Raw genomic sequence first — 25,000 nt, 5'->3', positions numbered from 1 at the left:
GGCCCGAATCTGGGTTATTGGTCTTGCCTTCAGAATTAGATTGCTGCTGAAGGAGAGTTATCATATTTATGATTTAGAAGTTACTAGTAAATATTAAATATCAAGTCAGTCTCAGGCTTGTGGAAGACACCATCCTCAGAAACCACAACCACTTTGTCTGTGCAAAAATAAAAGTTTGTTATTGAAATTATCTGTTGAGTTTACAGAACATGTTGAAGTTTGATCTCTGACATTTCAATCAAGTGCATTTAGAGTCAGACTCGTTTCAGCCTGTCTGACCTTTAAAGAGACGCACAACTTCCCGACGAGTCAGAACACGACACGCTGACATCATCCGTTTACAGAGCCTCTGGCATTTACTTGGTCTTCACTTGGTCTTTACTTAGTCTTTATTTGGTCTTTGCTTGTTCTTTACTTGGTCTTTACTTGGTCTTTACTTGGTCTTTATTTGGTCTTTGCTTGGTCTTTACTTGGTCTTTACTTGTTCTTTACTTGGTCTTTACTTGGTCTTTACTTGGTCTTTACTTGTTCTTTACTTGGTCTTTACTTGGTCTTTACTTGGTCTTTATTTGGTCTTTGCTTGGTCTTTACTTGGTCTTTACTTGGTCTTTACTTGGTCTTTACTTGTTCTTTACTTGGTCTTTATTTGGTCTTTGCTTGGTCTTTACTTGGTCTTTACTTGTTCTTTACTTGGTCTTTATTTGGTCTTTGCTTGTTCTTTACTTGGTCTTTACTTGGTCTTTACTTGGTCTTTACTTGGTCTTTACTTGGTCTTTATTTGGTCTGTGCTTGGTCTTTATTTGCTCTTTGCTTGGTCTTTATTTGGTCTTTACTTGTTCTTTACTTGTTCTTTACTTGTTCTTTACTTGGTCTTTACTTGTTCTTTACTTGGTCTTTACTTGTTCTTTACTTGTTCTTTACTTGGTCTTTACTTGTTCTTTACTTGGTCTTTACTTGGTCTTTACTTGGTCTTTACTTGGTCTTTACTTGGTCTTTATTTGGTCTTTACTTGGTCTTTACTTGGTCTTTACTTGTTCTTTACTTGGTCTTTATTTGGTCTTTGCTTGTTCTTTACTTGGTCTTTACTTGGTCTTTACTTGTTCTTTACTTGGTCGTTACTTGGTCTTTACTTGGTCTTTACTTGGTCTTTACTTGGTCTTTACTTGTTCTTTACTTGGTCTTTACTTGGTCTTTACTTGTTCTTTACTTGGTCTTTACTTGGTCTTTACTTGTTCTTTACTTGTTCTTTACTTGGTCTTTACTTGGTCTGTGCTTGGTCTTTACTTGTTCTTTACTTGGTCTTTACTTGGTCTTTACTTGTTCTTTACTTGTTCTTTACTTGTTCTTTACTTGGTCTTTACTTGGTCTTTACTTGTTCTTTACTTGGTCTTTACTTGGTCTTTACTTGGTCTTTACTTGGTCTTTACTTGTTCTTTACTTGGTCTTTATTTGGTCTTTACTTGGTCTTTACTTGTTCTTTACTTGTTCTTTACTTGGTCTTTACTCTGTTATTCATGTGTCTTCTTTTCTTTCTTCAGGCTGCTCTTCACTGTTGATCAGTGTAACATCACTGCTGTGGTTTGATTGCAGAGACTTCAGTTGATTGGATTATTATTGTTGTTATTATTTGATTATCATTGTTAGAGATTGGATAACTGGTGGTGTTGGTCTCACCTGGTCCTGCAGCAGGGACACTGTACTCCGGTATCCGTCCAGCCGTCTCAGCTCTCTGGGACACTTCCTGTCCAGCTGCTCCTGGATCTGACGCTCCAGCCTCTGATTGGCCGTCTCCAGACGCTGAACCTGCATCCACCAATCAGAGGTGAACAGTTATCAGATGAGCTGATGGATCCTCATGTTGTTCCGGTGATACAATATTTATTCAGAAACATCAAGTTTTGAAACATGATGTGAGAGTTTTAATTGTTTGAATGCTTCATTTTCCAGACATTTTTAAGTAAAAAAATGATGAAACGCATCAGGATTTAAAAGCTGGAAATCAACAGCTGCTCATAAACTAAACACAACGAAGTGAAGTAAACAGGTTGTGTTGAGACTTTGCCCGGAACAGACGACCGACAGCAAACATGTAGAAGCTCATCCTCTGACTCTTTGGCCTCGTTTAATAATCAGACATTGTGATGTTTTGTAAAAGACAGAAAATAAGGAAAAGCACAACATGCCCTTAGAGACAGAAGTGCAGAACTCCATTAAGACATCTGGCATTTCTATGTTCTCCTGCTGTTGAAGCAATAATTATGAATCAATTCTAAACTTCACTTTCGATCAGTGTTAATGAGCTGCTGGATCATCAGGAACGTTTCTGCATCAAAAAAGGACATAAAGAACATGCAAAACTCCATTGAAATGTCTTCTTCACATTGTTACCAGTGGAAGCGTCTCAGCCATTCTTTGTGAACCTGTGATGAGCTCTGCTGCTGTGCATCCATCTGAGATCTCTTCTCTGTCGTCTCCTACCTGCTGCAGGTACGAGGCCAGCCGCCCGTTGAGCTGCTGCAGAGACGCTTTCTGTCCGGACAGATTGAAGCTTCTGCTGCCGTCTTCAGCAGCGAGCACCGAGCTGTAGAGCGCCGCCGCTGCAGGTCCATGATGATGAGCACGGTAAGCCGGGCCGGCCCGGGTTCGGCTTCTGCTCGCACGAAGAAGCTGCCACGCCGTCATCTCACCTCTCACTTCGTGCTCATCTGTCCTCCTTTAAAAGTCTCCTTTCATGCACACATCAAGATGCGTCAATCCAGTTCTTAGTTTGCATCACATCTGATCTCAGAGCAGCTGTCTGAGCCCTCAGGTGTGTGTTTCTATCACAGGTGTGTCAGGACACGATGGAGCTCAGGTGTGCATGTGAGTGGAAGGTTCCTGCAGGAGTTCAGGTCTGCACTTGTTCTGGATTCTGAGGGGCCACGTGAGAACTGAATGTATTGTATTTAATATGCACGCTGATTCTCCCAATCAATCATCCGCAGTATGTTGTTTGAGCTTGTATGAAAAATGCAAATCAAAGATTCAGAACATGCATCGCCTTTGCTTTTTCATAATAAATATGTGAATGTGTAAAACACAGCTCAGCAAAAACACAGAAAACTTGTTCAATTGTATGACTTTATTTTAGAATTTAAAATACACGTTACTGTAACTGGAGTGTTTAAAAAGTGTTGCAAAGCTACAACAATGTATTTACTCAAATACAATATTTAAGTTTCAAGGTCCTTGTATTTGACTTGAGTATTTCCATGACATGCTGATTTATTTATTGAATTGTTCCACACACTGGTTTAGTTATTCTTACCAAAGTAAAATATGAAGACACACCGACCTGCTGGTGTTATTCCGGTCTGTCCAGCAGGAGGCGCGAGTGAGCAACACCTTCTCATCTGAACTCCACACACGAAGCAGAGACAACAGCCAATCAGAGGTGAGCAGCCGCGGCCCCCGCGCCTGCGCAGTAGAGGCATGGTGCTGCTGCTGTCTGCTGGCTCTGAACGCTTCTCTGCGTGTTTGTCGTGTTCCAGTGAGCGCGTGCGGCCTGATGGAGACCTCCAGAGACCCGGTGAGTTCTGAGGCTCGTGTGTGCGGCGTTAACGGGCTGAGACAGAGACGAGGCCAGACTCCGTTGAGAAATCTTCCACTTTAACGTTCTCTTCTCTTTTCATGAAGACACATACTTATTAAAATGTTGTTTCACGTCAGTATTGAGGAGATCAACATGAACTTTCATTCGGCGCATATGTAGCGCGCAGACTGTCTTCATGGAGTTTGAACCTTGTGTCCGTCTCTGTGTGAGGGCTGCTGACACCGGGACACCGGGACATCTGTCTCTAGAGTCACGTTCAGCACACTGGAGACATGTCTGCAACACACTGAGGTTCCACATGTGCGCCGAGTTAAAGGATAAGTGTAGCCGAGTCTCTCTCTCTCTCTCTCTCTCTCTCTCTCTCTCTCTCTCTCTCTCTCTCTCTCTCTCTCTCTCTCTCTCTCTCTCTCTCTCTCTGTGTGCATGTGTGTGTCCTGGTCTTTATTGATGTGTGTCTGATTTGATTTGATTCAAATGAATGCAGCTGTCTGAAGTGCTCGGAGACACTACCACGTTAGTCCACAGGGGAATTCAATGAAAGTTCCTCACAGTAACTTTAAGTAAAAGTACTAATACCACATAATAAGTAAAATACAGTAAAAAAAATACAATGTTGTCTCTGAGATGTAGTAGCAGGAAATGTGAATACTCAAGTAAAGTAAAAGTACCTTGAAGGAGTACTCGAGTACATGTATAAGTATGTCGTCTCTGACTGCACCTCCTCAGGCCGAGCGTCCGTCCAGGAAGCGCCGCGACTCCTTCGGGATGCTCGACTTCGGTCTGGAGGAGGACCGGAGCAGCTGCAGCACCGAGTCCAGCGGGGGGAGCGGAGCCTCCAGCATCGAGGACAGTGAGGAGGAGGAGGAGCTGGGGGGGGGGGGAGGGACTCAACTCACCTCCTCCCTCACCCTCATCAAGACCAACGGACAGGTGTACACCTACCCCGACGGAAAGACCGGCATGGGTCAGTCTGATACACACACACCATTAAAACTCAGAGCTTCACGTGTTAAAGCTGCATTCTCTCTACTGTCCACCAGGGGGCGACTCCTCTGGTTGTATAGAAGTCTATAGAAAATGACTCTACTTCTCTCTTGATTTATTCCCTCAGTAAACATTGTAAACATGAGTTTATGTCTCAATCTCTAGTTTCAAGTCTTCTTCAATACAGCATGATGTTCATTTAGTACATTATGGTCCATTTAGAGTCACACACACCATAAAGCAGGGGATGCTTTAGGGCGGGGCTACATGGTGATTGACAGGTCGACGGCAGAGACGTACACGGCGTCTCTACGTCGTTCCTCAGTCCAGATATGGTCACTTCCTGTTCACTGGTTGATAAAACGGACAGAATGGTCGAAGTGGAGGCTTCAAAACAGCCACAGATGTAGAGGTGACGTCACCATGATGACACTTTCTACTTTCATTTCCTTTAGTTCGTCTCAGCGGATCAGATCTGCCAACATGTTGCTGTTTTCTCTCTAATGTGTGTGTGTGTGTGTGTGTGTGTGTGTGTGTGTGTGTGTGTGTGTGTGTGTGTCTCAGCCACCTGTGAGATGTGTGGTATGGTGGGCGTCAGAGATGCTTTCTACAGTAAAACCAAACGTTTCTGCAGCGTCTGCTGCTCCAGGAGCTTCTCGTCCAACTCCAAGAAGGCCAGCGTCCTCGCCAGACTGCAGGTAGGAACACCTGCGTCTCCTGTGGGGACACCTGCGTCTCCTGTGGGGACACCTGCGTCTCCTGTGGGGACACCTGCGTCTCCTGTGGGGACACCTGCGTCTCCTGTGGGGACACCGCTCGTCAGCTTCCAGCCTTCAACGCCAGCTTCTGGTGAAGTGTGTCCGTTCTGGGCTCCTGTAGAAACATGAAGATCCAAATGTATTTTTAGAACATCAATACAACACAAGTACTCTTAGTTTCAGGTATATATATATATATATATATAGTGTGTGTATATATACACGAATAAAAACACAGTTATGAATGTTATATTTCTACCAATTAATCCCCCTAAAGCAGGCTGTCCAAACTTTTTTCAAAGGCCCGATTTGATCATGTGAAAATGCCCAAGAGCCAACAGTCCCTGCTGACATTATGTTAAACAATACAAGTAGCCGATACATACATTGTTATTTCATCATTTCATTTTCAATGACAGCAAATAGCAATGAAACCAAATGTAAGCATTCATGTGTGAACACATCTCAACAACTATTCTGTTTCTTTCACATCTTGAAAGTCAGATAACAAAGAACAAGCCATCTAAAAGCTCATTACAGAGAACCCGATCAATATTCTCACCTCAAGACAATCTTAAATATGACTTAGTGAGGCTGATGAAAAGTTCTCTCACATTTAAGTTGAACACATGAAACAGGCTCACGAAACAAATCAAGTTGTCTCTTCGTATCTGATGATCGCTCTTCAGTGTTACGAGCAGGCAAACATCAGCAAACTCTGTCTTCTTCTCGGGGAAAATGTTTTCTGCTATTTTCATAACACAGTCTTTGATAACCTCACATTCCGTAAAAGGTTTGTCATGTTTAGCAATGACCACGGCCACTCCGCAGCTTACTTTGATGATGTTTTCATGTGAAAGGGACCGCTGCTGTGTGGCCAAGTTATCTTGGAGTTGCTTCACTTTTCTAGCACGGTCGCTCTCTGATAGCTTGTTGTAGCATTAGCATGTTCTCGTCGTGTTTCTTTACATTATATTCCTTAAACAAGGCAACAGTCTCATGACAAATTAGGGAGACACAGTTGTTTCGGTTTTCGGGGAAAACAATATTGCGATCTCCGCCTCTCCTGGAAGCGGCGGCCCTCGTTATCGACTTTCCTTTTTTGACTTGCCGTAGCCACGACAGTTCAAGGGTCAGAGCCACTTTCAAACAGCCAGACAGTTACAGAGTGGTGCTGCCACCATGAGGTAACAATAGGAATTGCATGTTGAATTTGTATGATTTATTCATTCCGTTTTGACTGTGCTGGCGGTCCATAAATAATGCATTTTAAGACAGAAGGCGCGGGCCGTATAAAATCTGACCTCGGGCCGCGATTGGCCCGTGGGCCGGACTTTGGACATGCCTGCTCTAAAGGTTTCAAACTCCTTCAAATAACTCACATTCTTTTCACATTTAATTTCAGCAGATGAAATAATAACTATAGAAACTATAGAAAGCCTAACTTGTCTCTCAAAGGGGAGGCCTGACTCGTCTTTCTGTCTCTCAAAGGGGAGGCCTGACTCGTCTCTCTGTCTCTCAAAGGGGAGGCCTGACTCGTCTCTCTGTCTCTCAAAGGGGAGGCCTGACTCGTCTCTCTGTCTCTCAAAGGGGAGGCCTGACTCGTCTCTCTCTGTCTCTCAAAGGGGAGGCCTGACTCGTCTCTCTGTCTCTCAAAGGGGAGGCCTGACTCGTCTCTCTGTCTCTCAAAGGGGAGGCCTGACTCGTCTCTCTCTGTCTCTCAAAGGGGAGGCCTGACTCGTCTCTCTGTCTCTCAAAGGGGAGGCCTGACTCGTCTCTCTGTCTCTCAAAGGGGAGGCCTGACTCGTCTCTCTGTCTCTCAAAGGGGAGGCCTGACTCGTCTCTCTGTCTCTCAAAGGGGAGGCCTGACTCGTCTCTCTGTCTCTCAAAGGGGAGGCCTGACTCGTCTCTCTGTCTCTCAAAGGGGAGGCCTGACTCGTCTCTCTGTCTCTCAAAGGGGAGGCCTGACTCGTCTCTCTCTGTCTCTCGAAGGGGAGGCCTGACTCGTCTCTCTGTCTCTCAAAGGGGAGGCCTGACTCGTCTCTCTGTCTCTCAAAGGGGAGGCCTGACTCGTCTCTCTGTCTCTCAAAGGGGAGGCCTGACTCGTCTCTCTCTGTCTCTCAAAGGGGAGGCCTGACTCGTCTCTCTCTGTCTCTCAAAGGGGAGGCCTGACTCGTCTCTCTGTCTCTCAAAGGGGAGGCCTGACTCGTCTCTCTCTGTCTCTCAAAGGGGAGGCCTGACTCGTCTCTCTGTCTCTCAAAGGGGAGGCCTGACTCGTCTCTCTGTCTCTCAAAGGGGAGGCCTGACTCGTCTCTCTCTGTCTCTCAAAGGGGAGGCCTGACTCGTCTCTCTGTCTCTCAAAGGGGAGGCCTGACTCGTCTCTCTGTCTCTCAAAGGGGAGGCCTGACTCGTCTCTCTGTCTCTCAAAGGGGAGGCCTGACTCGTCTCTCTGTCTCTCAAAGGGGAGGCCTGACTCGTCTCTCTCTGTCTCTCAAAGGGGAGGCCTGACTCGTCTCTCTCTGTCTCTCAAAGGGGAGGCCTGACTCGTCTCTCTCTGTCTCTCAAAGGGGAGGCCTGACTCGTCTCTCTGTCTCTCAAAGGGGAGGCCTGACTCGTCTCTCTGTCTCTCAAAGGGGAGGCCTGACTCGTCTCTCTGTCTCTCAAAGGGGAGGCCTGACTCGTCTCTCTCTGTCTCTCAAAGGGGAGGCCTGACTCGTCTCTCTCTGTCTCTCAAAGGGGAGGCCTGACTCGTCTCTCTCTGTCTCTCAAAGGGGAGGCCTGACTCGTCTCTCTGTCTCTCAAAGGGGAGGCCTGACTCGTCTCTCTCTGTCTCTCAAAGGGGAGGCCTGACTCGTCTCTCTGTCTCTCAAAGGGGAGGCCTGACTCGTCTCTCTGTCTCTCAAAGGGGAGGCCTGACTCGTCTCTCTGTCTCTCAAAGGGGAGGCCTGACTCGTCTCTCTGTCTCTCAAAGGGGAGGCCTGACTCGTCTCTCTCTGTCTCTCAAAGGGGAGGCCTGACTCGTCTCTCTCTGTCTCTCAAAGGGGAGGCCTGACTCGTCTCTCTCTGTCTCTCAAAGGGGAGGCCTGACTCGTCTCTCTGTCTCTCAAAGGGGAGGCCTGACTCGTCTCTCTGTCTCTCAAAGGGGAGGCCTGACTCGTCTCTCTGTCTCTCAAAGGGGAGGCCTGACTCGTCTCTCTGTCTCTCAAAGGGGAGGCCTGACTCGTCTCTCTGTCTCTCAAAGGGGAGGCCTGACTCGTCTCTCTCTGTCTCTCAAAGGGGAGGCCTGACTCGTCTCTCTCTGTCTCTCAAAGGGGAGGCCTGACTCGTCTCTCTCTGTCTCTCAAAGGGGAGGCCTGACTTGTCTCTCTGTCTCTCAAAGGGGAGGCCTGACTCGTCTCTCTGTCTCTCAAAGGGGAGGCCTCCCACTAAGAAGGCTAAGGTTCTGCAGAAACGGCCTCTGATGACCAAACTAGCTGCGTTTGCTCATCATCAAACCAACCAGAGTGGAGTCAAGAGGAGCGGTGAGTTTACTAACTGACCTCATATTTTTATGATTTATTTATTGATATGTGTGTGTGTGTGTGTATATATGTATGTATATATGTATATATATGTATATATGTATGTATATATATATGTGTATATATATATGTATATATATGTGTATATACATATGTATATATGTATATACACATATATATATATATGTATATGTATACATATATATACATATACATATATATATATATATATGTATATGTATATATATATATACATATGTATATATAGCAGGATAATCCATTTATAAAGTCGGCTCGTTTTAAAGTTGGATCGTGTCTCTTGTTTATTTGTTTGTTTGTTTGTTTGTTTGCAGTAACTCTGGAGGTGTTTGATTGGGGTCGTTACCTTGGAGACGCAGATGTGACAGGAGCACCAGTCAGCTGCTTCAAACATGTGGGTCCCCCACACACACACACACACACACACATACATGTATGTATATCAATGTACATATATATAAACACGTGTGTGTGTGTGTGCTGGTGGTTGTGGATCAGGTGCCGATGGGGGCGTCGTGGGGAGACATCAGTGAAGGCGTTCGGGTAGAAGTCACCAACACGGACAGCGTTCTGCCCATGAAGGTCTACTGGATCGCTGGCATCATCAAACTGGCCGGTACTGTACGATGACATCATGTGTTTTAATATTTAATATAAGTCTTCAAGCTTTAATCACTTTTAAAGCTTCACAACTGGTTTAGTTTAAACACGTGACTGAGGGTTTATTCTTTCTTTCCTTCTCTCTCTTTCGATTCATCTGTAGGAAACGAATAGTTTTAAAAATAGTTTTTTTCATGTTTTTTTTAAATAAAAGTTGAAGTGAAGATGACTTTATCTCTGTTTCTGACGAGGATGAGAAAGATGAAGAAGAAGAAGATTATGATGAAGATGACGATGATGAAGATGATGTGTCCATGTCTCTCTGCAGGTTTTAAGGCGTTGATGCGTTACGAGGGATTCGACAGCGACCCCACCAGAGACTTCTGGTTGAACCTTTGTGTGCCGGACATCCACCCGGTGGGCTGGTGTGCTGCTGGAGGGAAACCTCTGGTCCCCCCCCACAGTAAGTAGAGCCAGATAGAAGAGAATAGAACCAGATAGAGGACAGTAGAACCAGATAGAAGATAATAGAACCGGATAGAGACCAGTAGAACCAGATAGAGGACAGTAGAACCAGATAGAAGATAATAGAACCAGATAGAGGACAGTAGAACCAGATAGAGGACAGTAGAACCAGATAGAAGATAATAGAACCGGATAGAGACCAGTAGAACCAGATAGAGGACAGTAGAACCAGATAGAAGAGAATAGAACCAGATAGAGGACAGTAGAACCAGATAGAAGAGAATATAACCAGATAGAGGACAGTAGAACCAGATAGAGGACAGTAGAACCAGATAGAAGAGAATAGAACCAGATAGAAGACAGTAGAACCATATAGAAGAGAATAGAACCAGATAGAAGACAGTAGAACCATATAGAAGAGAATAGAACCAGATAGAGGACAGTATAACCAGATAGAAGACAATAGAACCAGATAGAGGACAGTAGAACCAGATAGAGGCCAGTAGAACCAGATAGAGGACAGTAGAACCAGATAGAAGAGAATATAACCAGATAGAGGACAGTAGAACCAGATAGAGGACAGTAGAACCAGATAGAAGATAATAGAACCGGATAGAGACCAGTAGAACCAGATAGAGGACAGTAGAACCAGATAGAAGAGAATAGAACCAGATAGAGGACAGTAGAACCAGATAGAAGAGAATATAACCAGATAGAGGACAGTAGAACCAGATAGAGGACAGTAGAACCAGATAGAAGAGAATAGAACCAGATAGAAGACAGTAGAACCATATAGAAGAGAATAGAACCAGATAGAAGACAGTAGAACCATATAGAAGAGAATAGAACCAGATAGAGGACAGTATAACCAGATAGAAGACAATATAACCAGATAGAGGACAGTATAACCAGATAGAGGCCAGTAGAACCAGATAGAGGACAGTAGAACCAGATAGAAGAGAATATAACCAGATAGAGGACAGTAGAACCAGATAGAGGACAGTAGAACCAGATAGAAGATAATAGAACCGGATAGAGACCAGTAGAACCAGATAGAGGACAGTAGAACCAGATAGAAGAGAATAGAACCAGATAGAGGACAGTAGAACCAGATAGAAGAGAATATAACCAGATAGAGGACAGTAGAACCAGATAGAGGACAGTAGAACCAGATAGAAGATAATAGAACCGGATAGAGACCAGTATAACCAGATAGAGGACAGTAGAACCAGATAGAAGAGAATAGAACCAGATAGAGGACAGTAGAACCAGATAGAAGAGAATAGAACCAGATAGAGGACAGTATAACCAGATAGAAGAGAATAGAACCAGATAGAGGACAGTATAACCAGATAGAAGAGAATAGAACCAGATAGAGGACAGTAGAACCAGATAGAGGACAGTAGAACCAGATAGAAGAGAATAGAACCAGATAGAGGACAATATAACCAGATATAAGAGAATAGAACCAGATATAGGACAGTATAACCAGATAGAAGAGAATAGAACCAGATAGAGGACAGTAGAACCAGATAGAAGAGAATAGAACCAGATAGAGGACAGAAGAACCAGACAGAAGAGAATAGAACCAGATATAAGAGAATAGAACCAGATAGAGGACAGTATAACCAGATATAAGAGAATAGAACCAGATATAGGACAGTAGAACCAGATTGAAGAGAATAGAACCAGATAGAGGACAGTAGAACCAGATAGAAGAGAATATAACCAGATAGAGGACAGAAGAACCAGATAGAAGAGAATAGAACCAGATAGAGGACAGTTGAACCAGATAGAAGAGAATAGAACCAGATAGAGACCAGTAGAACCAGATAGAGGACAGTAGAACCAGATAGAAGAGAATAGAACCAGATAGAGGACAGACGAACCAGATAGAAGAGAATAGAACCAGATAGAGGACAGTAGAACCAGATAGAAGAGAATAGAATCAGATAGAGGACAGTAGAACCAGATAGAAGAGAATAGAACCAGATAGGACAGTAGAACCAGATAGAAGAGAATAGAACCAGATAGAGGACAGTATAACCAGATAGAAGAGAATATAACCAGATAGAGAACAGGAGAACCAGATAGAAGAGAATAGAACCAGATAGAGGACAGTAGAACCAGATAGAAGAGAATAGAACCAGATAGAGGACAGTAGAACCAGATATAAGAGAATAGAACCAGATAGAGGACAGTAGAACCAGATAGAAGAGAATACAACCAGATAGAGACCAGTCGAACCAGATAGAGGACAGTAGAACCAGATAGAAGAGAATAGAACCAGATAGAAGACAGTATAACCAGATAGAAGAGAATAGAACCAGATAGAGGACAGTATAACCAGATAGAAGAGAATATAACCAGATATAGGACAGTAGAACCAGATAGAAGAGAATAGAACCAGATAGAGGACAGTAGAACCAGATAGAAGAGAATATAACCAGATAGAGGACAGTAGAACCAGATAGAAGAGAATAGAACCAGATAGAAGACAGTAGAACCATATAGAAGAGAATAGAACCAGATAGAGGACAGTATAACCAGATAGAAGACAATAGAACCAGATAGAGGACAGTAGAACCAGATAGAGGCCAGTAGAACCAGATAGAGGACAGTATAACCAGATAGAAGAGAATAGACCCAGATAGAGGACAGTAGAACCAGATAGAAGAGAATAGAACCAGATAGGGGACAGTAGAACCAGATAGCAGAGAATAGAACCAGATAGGGGACAGTAGAACCAGATAGAAGAGAATAGAACCAGATAGAGGACAGTAGAACCAGATAGAAGATAATATAACCAGATAGAGGACAGTATAACCAGATAGAAGAGAATAGAACCAGATAGAGGACAGTAGAACCAGATAGAAGAGAATAGAACCAGATAGAGGACAGTAGAACCAAATATAGGACAGTAGAACCAGATAGAAGAGAATAGACCAAATAGAGGACAGTAGAACCAGATAGAAGAGAATAGAACCAGAGAGAGGACAGTAGAACCAGATAGAAGAGAATATAACCAGATAGAGGATAGTAGAACCAGATAGAAGAGAATAGACCCAGATAGAGGACAGTAGAACCAGATAGAAGAGAATAGACCCAGATAGAGGACAGTAGAACCAGATAGAAGAGAATAGAACCAGATAGAGGTCAGTAGAACCAGATAGAAGAGAATAGAACCAGATAGAGGACAGTAGAACCAGATAGAAGATAATAGAACCAGATAGAGGACAGTATAACCAGATAGAAGAGAATAGAACCAGATAGAGGACAGTAGAACCAGATAGAAGAGAATATAACCAGATAGAGGACAGTAGAACCAGATAGAATATAATAGAACCAGATAGAGGACAGTAGAAGCAGATAGAAGAGAATCAAACCAGATAGAGGACAGTAGAACCAGATAGAAGAGAATAGAACCAGATATAGGACAGTAGAACCAGATATAAGAGAATAGACCAGATAGAGGACAGTAGAACCAGATAGAGGACAATAGAACGAGATAGAGGACAGTAGATCCAGATAGAAGAGAATATACCCAGATAGAGGACAGTAGAACCAGATAGAAGAGAATAGAACCAGATAGAGGACAGTAGAACCAGATAGAATATAATAGAACCAGATAGAGGACAGTAGAACCAGATAGAAGAGAATAGAACCAGATAGAGGCCAGTAGAAGCAGATAGAAGAGAATCAAACCAGATAGAGGACAGTAGAACCAGATAGAAGAGAATAGAACCAGATATAGGACAGTAGAACCAGATATAAGAGAATAGACCAAATGGAGGACGGTAGAACCAGATAGAGGACGGTAGAACCAGATAGAGGACGGTAGAACCAGATAGAAGAAAATAGAACCAGATAGAGGATGGTAGAACCAGATAGAAGAGAATATAAGCAGATAGAGGATGGTAGAACTAGATAGAAGAGAATAGAACCAGATAGAGGATGGTAGAACTGGATAGAAGAGAATAGAACCAGATAGAGGACAGTAGAACCAGATAGAGGACAATAGAATGAGATAGAGGACAGTATATCCAGATAGAAGAGAATAGACCCAGATAGAGGACAGTAGAACCAGATAGAAGAGAATAGAACCAGATAGAAGAGAATAGAACCAGATAGAGGACAGTAGAACCAGATAGAAGAGAATAGACCAAATAGAGGACAGTAGAACCAGATAGAAGAGAATATACCCAGATAGAGGACAGTAGAACCAGATAGAAGAGAATAGAACCAGATAGAGGACAGTAGAACCAGATAGAATATAATAGAACCAGATAGAGGACAGTAGAACCAGATAGAAGAGAATAGAACCAGATAGAGGCCAGTAGAAGCAGATAGAAGAGAATCAAACCAGATAGAGGACAGTAGAACCAGATAGAAGAGAATAGAACCAGATATAGGACAGTAGAACCAGATATAAGAGAATAGACCAAATGGAGGACAGTAGAACCAGATAGAGGACGGTAGAACCAGATAGAGGACGGTAGAACCAGATAGAAGAAAATAGAACCAGATAGAGGATGGTAGAACCAGATAGAAGAGAATATAAGCAGATAGAGGATGGTAGAACTAGATAGAAGAGAATAGAACCAGATAGAGGATGGTAGAACTGGATAGAAGAGAATAGAACCAGATAGAGGACAGTAGAACCAGATAGAGGACAATAGAATGAGATAGAGGACAGTAGATCCAGATAGAAGAGAATAGACCCAGATAGAGGACAGTAGAACCAGATAGAAGAGAATATAACCAGATAGAAGAGAATAGAACCAGATAGAGGACAGTAGAACCAGATAGAAGAGAATAGACCAAATAGAGGACAGTAGAACCAGATAGAAGAGAATAGAATCAGATAGAGGCCAGTAGAACCAGATAGAGGACAGTAGAACCAGATAGAAGAGAATATAACCAGATAGAGGACAGTAGAACCAGATAGAGGACAGTAGAACCAGATAGAAGATAATATAACCGGATAGAGACCAGTAGAACCAGATAGAGGACAGTAGAACCAGATAGAAGAGAATAGAACCAGATAGAGGACAGTAGAACCAGATAGAAGAGAATATAACCAGATAGAGGACAGTAGAACCAGATAGAGGACAGTAGAACCAGATAGAAGATAATAGAACCGGATAGAGACCAGTAGAACCAGATAGAGGACAGTAGAACCAGATAGAAGAGAATAGAACCAGATAGAGGACAGTAGAACCAGATAGAAGAGAATAGAACCAGATAGAGGACAGTATAACCAGATAGAAGAGAATAGAACCAGATAGAGGACAGTATAACCAGATAGAAGAGAATAGAACCAGATAGAGGACAGTAGAACCAGATAGAGGACAGTAGAACCAGATAGAAGAGAATAGAACCAGATAGAGGACAATATAACCAGATATAAGAGAATAGAACCAGATATAGGACAGTAAAACCAGATAGAAGAGAATAGAACCAGATAGAGGACAGTAGAACCAGATAGAAGAGAATAGAACCAGATAGAGGACAGAAGAACCAGACAGAAGAGAATAGAACCAGATATAAGAGAATAGAACCAGATAGAGGACAGTATAACCAGATATAAGAGAATAGAACCAGATATAGGACAGTATAACCAGATAGAAGAGAATAGAACCAGATAGAGGACAGTTGAACCAGATAGAAGAGAATAGAACCAGATAGAGACCAGTAGAACCAGATAGAGGACAGTAGAACCAGATAGAAGAGAATAGAACCAGATAGAGGACAGACGAACCAGATAGAAGAGAATAGAACCAGATAGAGGACAGTAGAACCAGATAGAAGAGAATAGAATCAGATAGAGGACAGTAGAACCAGATAGAAGAGAATAGAACCAGATAGGACAGTAGAACCAGATAGAAGAGAATAGAACCAGATAGAGGACAGTATAACCAGATAGAAGAGAATATAACCAGATAGAGAACAGGAGAACCAGATAGAAGAGAATAGAACCAGATAGAGGACAGTAGAACCAGATAGAAGAGAATAGAACCAGATAGAGGACAGTAGAACCAGATATAAGAGAATAGAACCAGATAGAGGACAGTAGAACCAGATAGAAGAGAATACAACCAGATAGAGACCAGTCGAACCAGATAGAGGACAGTAGAACCAGATAGAAGAGAATAGAACCAGATAGAAGACAGTATAACCAGATAGAAGAGAATAGAACCAGATAGAGGACAGTATAACCAGATAGAAGAGAATATAACCAGATATAGGACAGTAGAACCAGATAGAAGAGAATAGAACCAGATAGAGGACAGTAGAACCAGATAGAAGAGAATATAACCAGATAGAGGACAGTAGAACCAGATAGAAGAGAATAGAACCAGATAGAAGACAGTAGAACCATATAGAAGAGAATAGAACCAGATAGAGGACAGTATAACCAGATAGAAGACAATAGAACCAGATAGAGGACAGTAGAACCAGATAGAGGCCAGTAGAACCAGATAGAGGACAGTATAACCAGATAGAAGAGAATAGACCCAGATAGAGGACAGTAGAACCAGATAGAAGAGAATAGAACCAGATAGGGGACAGTAGAACCAGATAGCAGAGAATAGAACCAGATAGGGGACAGTAGAACCAGATAGAAGAGAATAGAACCAGATAGAGGACAGTAGAACCAGATAGAAGATAATATAACCAGATAGAGGACAGTAGAACCAGATAGAAGAGAATAGAACCAGATAGAGGACAGTAGAACCAGATAGAAGAGAATAGAACCAGATAGAGGACAGTAGAACCAAATATAGGACAGTAGAACCAGATAGAAGAGAATAGACCAAATAGAGGACAGTAGAACCAGATAGAAGAGAATAGAACCAGAGAGAGGACAGTAGAACCAGATAGAAGAGAATATAACCAGATAGAGGATAGTAGAACCAGATAGAAGAGAATAGACCCAGATAGAGGACAGTAGAACCAGATAGAAGAGAATAGACCCAGATAGAGGACAGTAGAACCAGATAGAAGAGAATAGAACCAGATAGAGGTCAGTAGAACCAGATAGAAGAGAAAAGAACCAGATAGAGGACAGTAGAACCAGATAGAAGATAATAGAACCAGATAGAGGACAGTATAACCAGATAGAAGAGAATAGAACCAGATAGAGGACAGTAGAACCAGATAGAAGAGAATAGAACCAGATAGAGGACAGTAGAACCAGATAGAATATAATAGAACCAGATAGAGGACAGTAGAACCAGATAGAAGAGAATAGAACCAGATAGAGGACAGTAGAAGCAGATAGAAGAGAATCAAACCAGATAGAGGACAGTAGAACCAGATAGAAGAGAATAGAACCAGATATAGGACAGTAGAACCAGATATAAGAGAATAGACCAGATAGAGGACAGTAGAACCAGATAGAGGACAATAGAACGAGATAGAGGACAGTAGATCCAGATAGAAGAGAATATACCCAGATAGAGGACAGTAGAACCAGATAGAAGAGAATAGAACCAGATAGAGGACAGTAGAACCAGATAGAATATAATAGAACCAGATAGAGGACAGTAGAACCAGATAGAAGAGAATAGAACCAGATAGAGGCCAGTAGAAGCAGATAGAAGAGAATCAAACCAGATAGAGGACAGTAGAACCAGATAGAAGAGAATAGAACCAGATATAGGACAGTAGAACCAGATATAAGAGAATAGACCAAATGGGGGACAGTAGAACCAGATAGAGGACGGTAGAACCAGATAGAGGACGGTAGAACCAGATAGAAGAAAATAGAACCAGATAGAGGATGGTAGAACCAGATAGAAGAGAATATAAGCAGATAGAGGATGGTAGAACTAGATAGAAGAGAATAGAACCAGATAGAGGATGGTAGAACTGGATAGAAGAGAATAGAACCAGATAGAGGACAGTAGAACCAGATAGAGGACAATAGAATGAGATAGAGGACAGTAGATCCAGATAGAAGAGAATAGACCCAGATAGAGGACAGTAGAACCAGATAGAAGAGAATATAACCAGATAGAAGAGAATAGAACCAGATAGAGGACAGTAGAACCAGATAGAAGAGAATAGACCAAATAGAGGACAGTAGAACCAGATAGAAGAGAATAGAATCAGATAGAGGACAGTAGAACCAGATAGAGGACAGTAGAACCAGATAGAGGACAGTATAACCAGATAGAGGACACTAGAACCAGATAGAGGACAGTAGAACCAGATAGAAGAGAATAGAATCAGATAGAGGACAGTATAACCAGATAGAAGAGAATAGACCAAATAGAGGACAGTAGAACCAGATAGAAGAGAATAGAACCAGATCAAGGACAGTAGAACCAGATAGAGGACAGTAGAACCAGATAGAGGACAGTAGAACCAGATAGAGGACAGTAGAACCAGATAGAGGACAGTAGAACCAGATAGAAGAGAATAGAACGAGATAGAGGACAGTAGAACCAGATAGAAGAGAATAGACCCAGATAGAGGACAGTAGAACCAGATAGAGGACAGTAGAACCAGATAGAAGAGAATAGAACCAGATAGAGGACAGTAGAACCAGATAGAAGAGAATAGAACCAGATAGAGGACAGTAGAACCAGATAGAAGAGCATAGAACCAGATAGAGGACAGTAGAACCAGATAAAAGAGAATAGAACCAGATAGAAGACAGTAGAACCATATAGAAGAGAATAGAACCAGATAGAGGACAGTATAACCAGATAGTAGACAATAGAACCAGATATAGGACAGTAGAACCAGATAGAAGAGAATAGAACCAGATAGAGGATAGTAGAACCAGATAGAAGAGAATAGAACCAGATAAAGGACAGTATAACCAGATATAGGACAGTAGAACCAGATAGAGGACAGTATAACCAGATAGAGGACGGTAGAACCAGATAGAAGAGAATAGAACCAGATAGAGGACAGTAGAACCAGATAGAAGAGAATAGAACCAGATAGAGGACAGTAGAACCAGATAGAAGAGAATAGAACCAGATAGAGGATAGTAGAACCAGATAGAAGAGAATAGACCCAGATGGAGGACAGTATAACCAGATAGAAGAGAATATACCCAGATAGAGGACAGTAGAACCAGATAGAAGAGAATAGAACCAGATAGAGGACAGTAGAACCAGATAGAAGAGAATATAACCAGATAGAGGACAGTAGAACCAGATAGAATAGAATAGAACCAGATAGAGGACAGTAGAACTAGATAGAAGAGAATAGAACCAGATATAGGACAGTAGAACCAGATAGAAGAGAATAGACCAAATAGAGGACAGTAGAACCAGATAGAAGAGAATAGAACTAGATAGAGGACAGTAGAACCAGATATAGGACAGTAGAACCAGATAGAAGAGAATAGACCAAATAGAGGACGGTAGAACCAGATAGAAGAGAATAGAACCAGATAGAGGACAGTAGAACCAGATAGAAGAGAATAGACCCAGATAGAGGACAATATAACCAGATAGAAGAGAATAGAACCAGATAGAGGACAGTAGAACCAGATGGAAGAGAATATAATCATATCGAGGACAGTAGAACCAGATAGAAGAGAATATAATCATATCGAGGACAGTAGAACCAGATAGAAGAGAATAGACCAAATAGAGGACAGTAGAACCAGATAGAGGACAGTAGAACCAGATAGAGGACAGTAGAACCAGATAGAGGACAGTAGAACCAGATAGAGGACAGTAGAACCAGATAGAAGAGAATAGAACCAGATAGAGGACAGTAGAACCAGATAGAAGAGAATATAATCATATCGAGGACAGTAGAACCAGATAGAAGAGAATAGAATCATATCGAGGACAGTAGAACCAGATAGAAGAGAATAGACCAAATAGAGGACAGTAGAACCAGATAGAGGACAGTAGAACCAGATAGAGGAGAATAGAACAAGATAGAGGACAGTAGAACCAGATAGAAGAGAATATAACCAGATAGAGGACAGTAGAACCAGATAGAAGAGAATATAATCATATCGAGGACAGTAGAACCAGATAGAAGAGAATAGAATCATATCGAGGACAGTAGAACCAGATAGAAGAGAATAGACCAAATAGAGGACAGTAGAACCAGATATAGGACAGTAGAACCAGATAGAAGAGAATATAATCATATCGAGGACAGTAGAACCAGATAGAAGAGAATAGAATCATATCGAGGACAGTAGAACCAGATAGAAGAGAATAGACCAAATAGAGGACAGTAGAACCAGATAGAGGACAGTAGAACCAGATAGAGGAGAATAGAACCAGATAGAGGACAGTAGAATCAGATAGAAGAGAATATAACCAGATATAGGACAGTAGAACCACCTCATTAGAACCACAATAAACATCTCTTCATGTGTTCCCAGCCATCCTGCACCGGTTAACTAACTGGAAGACGTTCCTCATCAACCGACTGACGGGATCCAAAACGCTGCCTCCAGACTTCCCCTCCAAGGTCAGACACACACTCTGTGTTCCTCGATACCTGTGAGGACCTTCACTGACTCACACTCTGTGTGTTGCTCTATACCTGTGAGGACCTTCACTGACTCACACTCTGTTTGTTGCTCTATACCTGTGAGGACCTTCACTGACTCACACTCTGTGTTGCTCTATACCTGTGAGGACCTTCACAGACTCACACTCTGTGTGTTGCTCTATACCTGTGAGGACCTTCACTGACTCACACTCTGTGTTGCTCTATACATGTGAGGACCTTCACTGACTCACACTCTGTGTGTTGCTCTATACCTGTGAGGACCTTCACAGACTCACACTCTGTGTGTTGCTCTATACCTGTGAGGACCTTCCCTCTTATCATAATCCCTCCTCCAACACACGTCCCTGAACACAACATAACAGTCATCTCTTTTAAATCACTTCTTAAAACACATTTTTACAGACTAGCTTTAATGTGACGTCGTCACTTTTTATTTAAAAAAGTATTTATTTTATTTTTATTTTTTAAATTGTACATATTTCTTTGTTCATTCTGATGGTCTCACTGAGCTTTCTGTGTCTTACTTTTGCTGTTTTCTTCTGTCAAAGCACGTTGTATACTGTGTTTTTAAAGGTGCTATGAATGAATAAAACAAGAATAATTATTGTTGTTATAACTCGTCTCCAGGTCCAGGAGAGCATGCGGGTCCCCTTTAAGAAGCAGATGAGGATGGAGGTGGTGGATAAAACCCACCTGTGTCGGACCCGTGTGGCTCTAGTTGAACAAGTGAGACTCACCTGGCCAGGAATTTGATATTTTAAATGTGATGTATTGTTGTTGTGTGTTTTTGTGTATTGTGTGGGTTCTTGTCGCAGGTGATCGGCGGTCGCCTTCGTCTGGTGTACGAGGAGTGTGACGACGGCTCGGACGACTTCTGGTGCCACATGTACAGTCCGCTGATCCACAGCATCGGCTGGTCCCGATCCATCGGACACAGATCCAAACGAGCCGGTGGGTTTAAACCTCAGAGTCAAAGAGCTCCAGATGCAGTGAGTAAGTGACCCTTGAGTGGAGGTTGTTCGGTCTAAGAATAGTTACCATAGTTACTGATGCAGCTCCATGTGAAGACGTAGAACACGTAGCATTTAAGCCAGTGTGTGTGTGTGTGTATGATGATGATGATGATGATGATGAAGAAACTGTGTTTCCAGATGTGTCGAAGAAACTGAGCGTTCAGACAGATGCTCCTGGAAAGCTGTTTGCCAAGGTGAGAACGACAACATCATCACCATCACCTGTGCAGGTGAAGGAGGTGTGTTGTGTACAGGTGAAGGAGGTGTGATGTGTACATGTGCAGGTGAAGGAGGTGTGTTGTGTACATGTGCAGGTGAAGGAGGTGTGTTGTGTACATGTACAGGTGAAGGAGGTGTGTTGTGTACATGTACAGGTGAAGGAGGTGTGTTGTGTACATGTACAGGTGAAGGAGGTGTGTTGTGTACATGTACAGGTGAAGGAGGTGTGTTGTGTACATGTACAGGTGAAGGAGGTGTGTTGTGTACATGTGAAGGAGGTGTGATGTGTACATGTACAGGTGAAGGAGGTGTGTTGTGTACAGGTGAAGGAGGTGTGATGTGTACATGTGCAGGTGAAGGAGGTGTGATGTGTACATAAGGAGGTGTGATGTGTACATGTACAGGTGAAGGAGGTGTGATGTGTACATGTACAGGTGAAGGAGGTGTGTTGTGTACATGTGCAGGTGAAGGAGGTGTGATGTGTACATGTACAGGTGAAGGAGGTGTGATGTGTACATGTGCAGGTGAAGGAGGTGTGATGTGTACATGTGCAGGTGAAGGAGGTGTGATGTGTACATGTACAGGTGAAGGAGGTGTGATGTGTACATGTACAGGTGAAGGAGGTGTGTTGTGTACATGTGCAGGTGAAGGAGGTGTGATGTGTACATGTACAGGTGAAGGAGGTGTGTTGTGTACAGGTGAAGGAGGTGTGATGTGTACATGTGCAGGTGAAGGAGGTGTGATGTGTACATGTACAGGTGAAGGAGGTGTGTTGTGTACATGTGCAGGTGAAGGAGGTGTGATGTGTACATGTACAGGTGAAGGAGGTGTGTTGTGTACATGTGCAGGTGAAGGAGGTGTGATGTGTACATGTACAAGTGAAGGAGGTGTGTTGTGTACATGTGCAGGTGAAGGAGGTGTGATGTGTACAGGTGAAGGAGGTGTGTTGTGTACATGTACAGGTGAAGGAGGTGTGATGTGTACATGTGCAGGTGAAGGAGGTGTGATGTGTACAGGTGAAGGAGGTGTGTTGTGTACACGTGCAGGTGAAGGAGGTGTGATGTGTACAGGTGAAGGAGGTGTGTTGTGTACATGTACAGGTGAAGGAGGTGTGATGTGTACATGTACAGGTGAAGGAGGTGTGATGTGTACATGTACAGGTGAAGGAGGTGTGATGTGTACAGGTGAAGGAGGTGTGTTGTGTACATGTACAGGTGAAGGAGGTGTGTTGTGTACATGTACAGGTGAAGGAGGTGTGATGTGTACATGTACAGGTGAAGGAGGTATGATGTGTACATGTACAGGTGAAGGAGGTGTGTTGTGTACATGTGCAGGTGAAGGAGGTGTGATGTGTACATGTACAGGTGAAGGAGGTGTGTTGTGTACATGTACAGGTGAAGGAGGTGTGTTGTGTACATGTACAGGTGAAGGAGGTGTGATGTGTACATGTGAAGGAGGTGTGTTGTGTACATGTACAGGTGAAGGAGGTGTGTTGTGTACATGTACAGGTGAAGGAGGTGTGTTGTGTACATGTACAGGTGAAGGAGGTGTGATGTGTACATGTGAAGGAGGTGTGTTGTGTACATGTACAGGTGAAGGAGGTGTGATGTGTACATGTGAAGGAGGTGTGTTGTGTACATGTACAGGTGAAGGAGGTGTGTTGTGTACATGTACAGGTGAAGGAGGTGTGATGTGTACAGGTGAAGGAGGTGTGATGTGTACATGTACAGGTGAAGGAGGTGTGATGTGTACATGTGCAGGTGAAGGAGGTGTGTTGTGTACATGTACAGGTGAAGGAGGTGTGATGTGTACATGTACAGGTGAAGGAGGTGTGATGTGTACATGTACAGGTGAAGGAGGTGTGTTGTGTACATGTACAGGTGAAGGAGGTGTGTTGTGTACATGTACAGGTGAAGGAGGTGTGTTGTGTACATGTGCAGGTGAAGGAGGTGTGATGTGTACATGTACAGGTGAAGGAGGTGTGTTGTGTACATGTACAGGTGAAGGAGGTGTGATGTGTACATGTACAGGTGAAGGAGGTGTGTTGTGTACATGTACAGGTGAAGGAGGTGTGTTGTGTACATGTGCAGGTGAAGGAGGTGTGATGTGTACATGTACAGGTGAAGGAGGTGTGATGTGTACATGTGCAGGTGAAGGAGGTGTGATGTGTACATGTACAGGTGAAGGAGGTGTGATGTGTACATGTACAGGTGAAGGAGGTGTGTTGTGTACATGTGCAGGTGAAGGAGGTGTGGTGTGTACATGTACAGGTGAAGGAGGTGTGTTGTGTACATGTGCAGGTGAAGGAGGTGTGATGTGTACATGTACAGGTGAAGGAGGTGTGATGTGTACATGTACAGGTGAAGGAGGTGTGTTGTGTACATGTACAGGTGAAGGAGGTGTGATGTGTACATGTACAGGTGAAGGAGGTGTGATGTGTACATGTACAGGTGAAGGAGGTGTGTTGTGTACATGTACAGGTGAAGGAGGTGTGTTGTGTACATGTGCAGGTGAAGGAGGTGTGATGTGTACATGTGCAGGTGAAGGAGGTGTGTTGTGTACATGTACAGGTGAAGGAGGTGTGTTGTGTACATGTACAGGTGAAGGAGGTGTGTTGTGTACATGTACAGGTGAAGGAGGTGTGATGTGTACATGTACAGGTGAAGGAGGTGTGTTGTGTACATGTACAGGTGAAGGAGGTGTGTTGTGTACATGTACAGGTGAAGGAGGTGAATCAGACCGGTTCCTGGTTCGAGGACGGGATGAAGCTGGAAGCCATCGACGCTCTGAACCTGTCTGCTGTCTGCGTGGCCACAGTGAGGAAGGTGAGGAGCAGCTGGATATCTGACATGAACCTGATCGTCTCACATGAATGAAGACGTGAATGAAGACGTGAATGAAGGCGTGAATGAAGGCGTGAATGAAGGAGTGAATGAAGGCGTGAATGAAGGAGTGAATGAAGGAGTGAATGAAGGAGTGAATGAAGGAGTGAATGAAGGCGTGAATGAAGGAGTGAATGAAGGAGTGAATGAAGGCGTGAATGAAGGCGTGAATGAAGGAGTGAATGAAGGAGTGAATGAAGGCGTGAATGAAGGCGTGAATGAAGGCGTGAATGAAGGCGTGAATGAAGGCGTGAATGAAGGAGTGAATGAAGGCGTGAATGAAGGCGTGAATGAAGGCGTGAATGAAGGCGTGAATGAAGGCGTGAATGAAGGAGTGAATGAAGGCGTGAATGAAGGAGTGAATGAAGAGGCGACTGAAGAGGCGACTGAAGAGGCGACTGAAGAGGCGACTGAAGAGGCG

General features: G+C 43.2%; 2 protein-coding genes across 6 annotated transcripts in view; one reads left to right on the top strand and one right to left on the bottom strand.

The window, feature by feature from the left end:
- The window catches only part of LOC306787154 (keratin, type I cytoskeletal 19-like), a 12,616-nt gene extending 9,813 nt beyond the window's left edge, over positions 1 to 2,803 (bottom strand). For 2 of the 5 annotated variants that reach the window (XM_079282215.1, XM_079282216.1), the window contains exons 1-2: positions 2,389 to 2,786; positions 1,675 to 1,803 (exon numbers count right to left, since the gene is read on the bottom strand). In XM_079282215.1, coding sequence (XP_079138341.1) covers positions 1,675 to 1,803; positions 2,389 to 2,682 — 423 coding nt within the window. In that variant the 5' untranslated portion in view covers positions 2,683 to 2,786. Of the gene's footprint in view, positions 1 to 1,504; positions 1,558 to 1,674; positions 1,804 to 2,388 lie in introns of those variants that run through there. The other 3 variants (XM_079282220.1, XM_079282217.1, XM_079282218.1) reach the window with 3 other exon arrangements.
- A 40-nt stretch (positions 2,804 to 2,843) lies between these two features.
- LOC306786744 (MBT domain-containing protein 1-like) overlaps positions 2,844 to 25,000 on the top strand; it is a gene marked incomplete at its 5' end in the record, with an annotated part of 33,337 nt that continues 11,180 nt past the window's right edge. Inside the window, 13 exons of the mRNA XM_079281590.1 lie at positions 2,844 to 2,862; positions 3,531 to 3,568; positions 4,319 to 4,556; positions 5,141 to 5,274; positions 8,747 to 8,855; positions 9,209 to 9,288; positions 9,393 to 9,510; positions 9,823 to 9,957; positions 20,332 to 20,420; positions 21,093 to 21,191; positions 21,281 to 21,416; positions 21,617 to 21,672; positions 24,418 to 24,522. Of these exons, the coding sequence (XP_079137716.1) occupies positions 2,844 to 2,862; positions 3,531 to 3,568; positions 4,319 to 4,556; positions 5,141 to 5,274; positions 8,747 to 8,855; positions 9,209 to 9,288; positions 9,393 to 9,510; positions 9,823 to 9,957; positions 20,332 to 20,420; positions 21,093 to 21,191; positions 21,281 to 21,416; positions 21,617 to 21,672; positions 24,418 to 24,522 (1,356 nt within the window). The remainder of the gene's footprint in view (positions 2,863 to 3,530; positions 3,569 to 4,318; positions 4,557 to 5,140; positions 5,275 to 8,746; positions 8,856 to 9,208; positions 9,289 to 9,392; positions 9,511 to 9,822; positions 9,958 to 20,331; positions 20,421 to 21,092; positions 21,192 to 21,280; positions 21,417 to 21,616; positions 21,673 to 24,417; positions 24,523 to 25,000) is intronic.

Source organism: Melanostigma gelatinosum (genome assembly GCF_949748355.1).
Source record: "Melanostigma gelatinosum genome assembly, chromosome: 13".
NCBI lineage: Eukaryota > Metazoa > Chordata > Actinopteri > Perciformes > Zoarcidae > Melanostigma > Melanostigma gelatinosum.
This window is presented reverse-complemented; position numbering and strand designations above follow the sequence as displayed.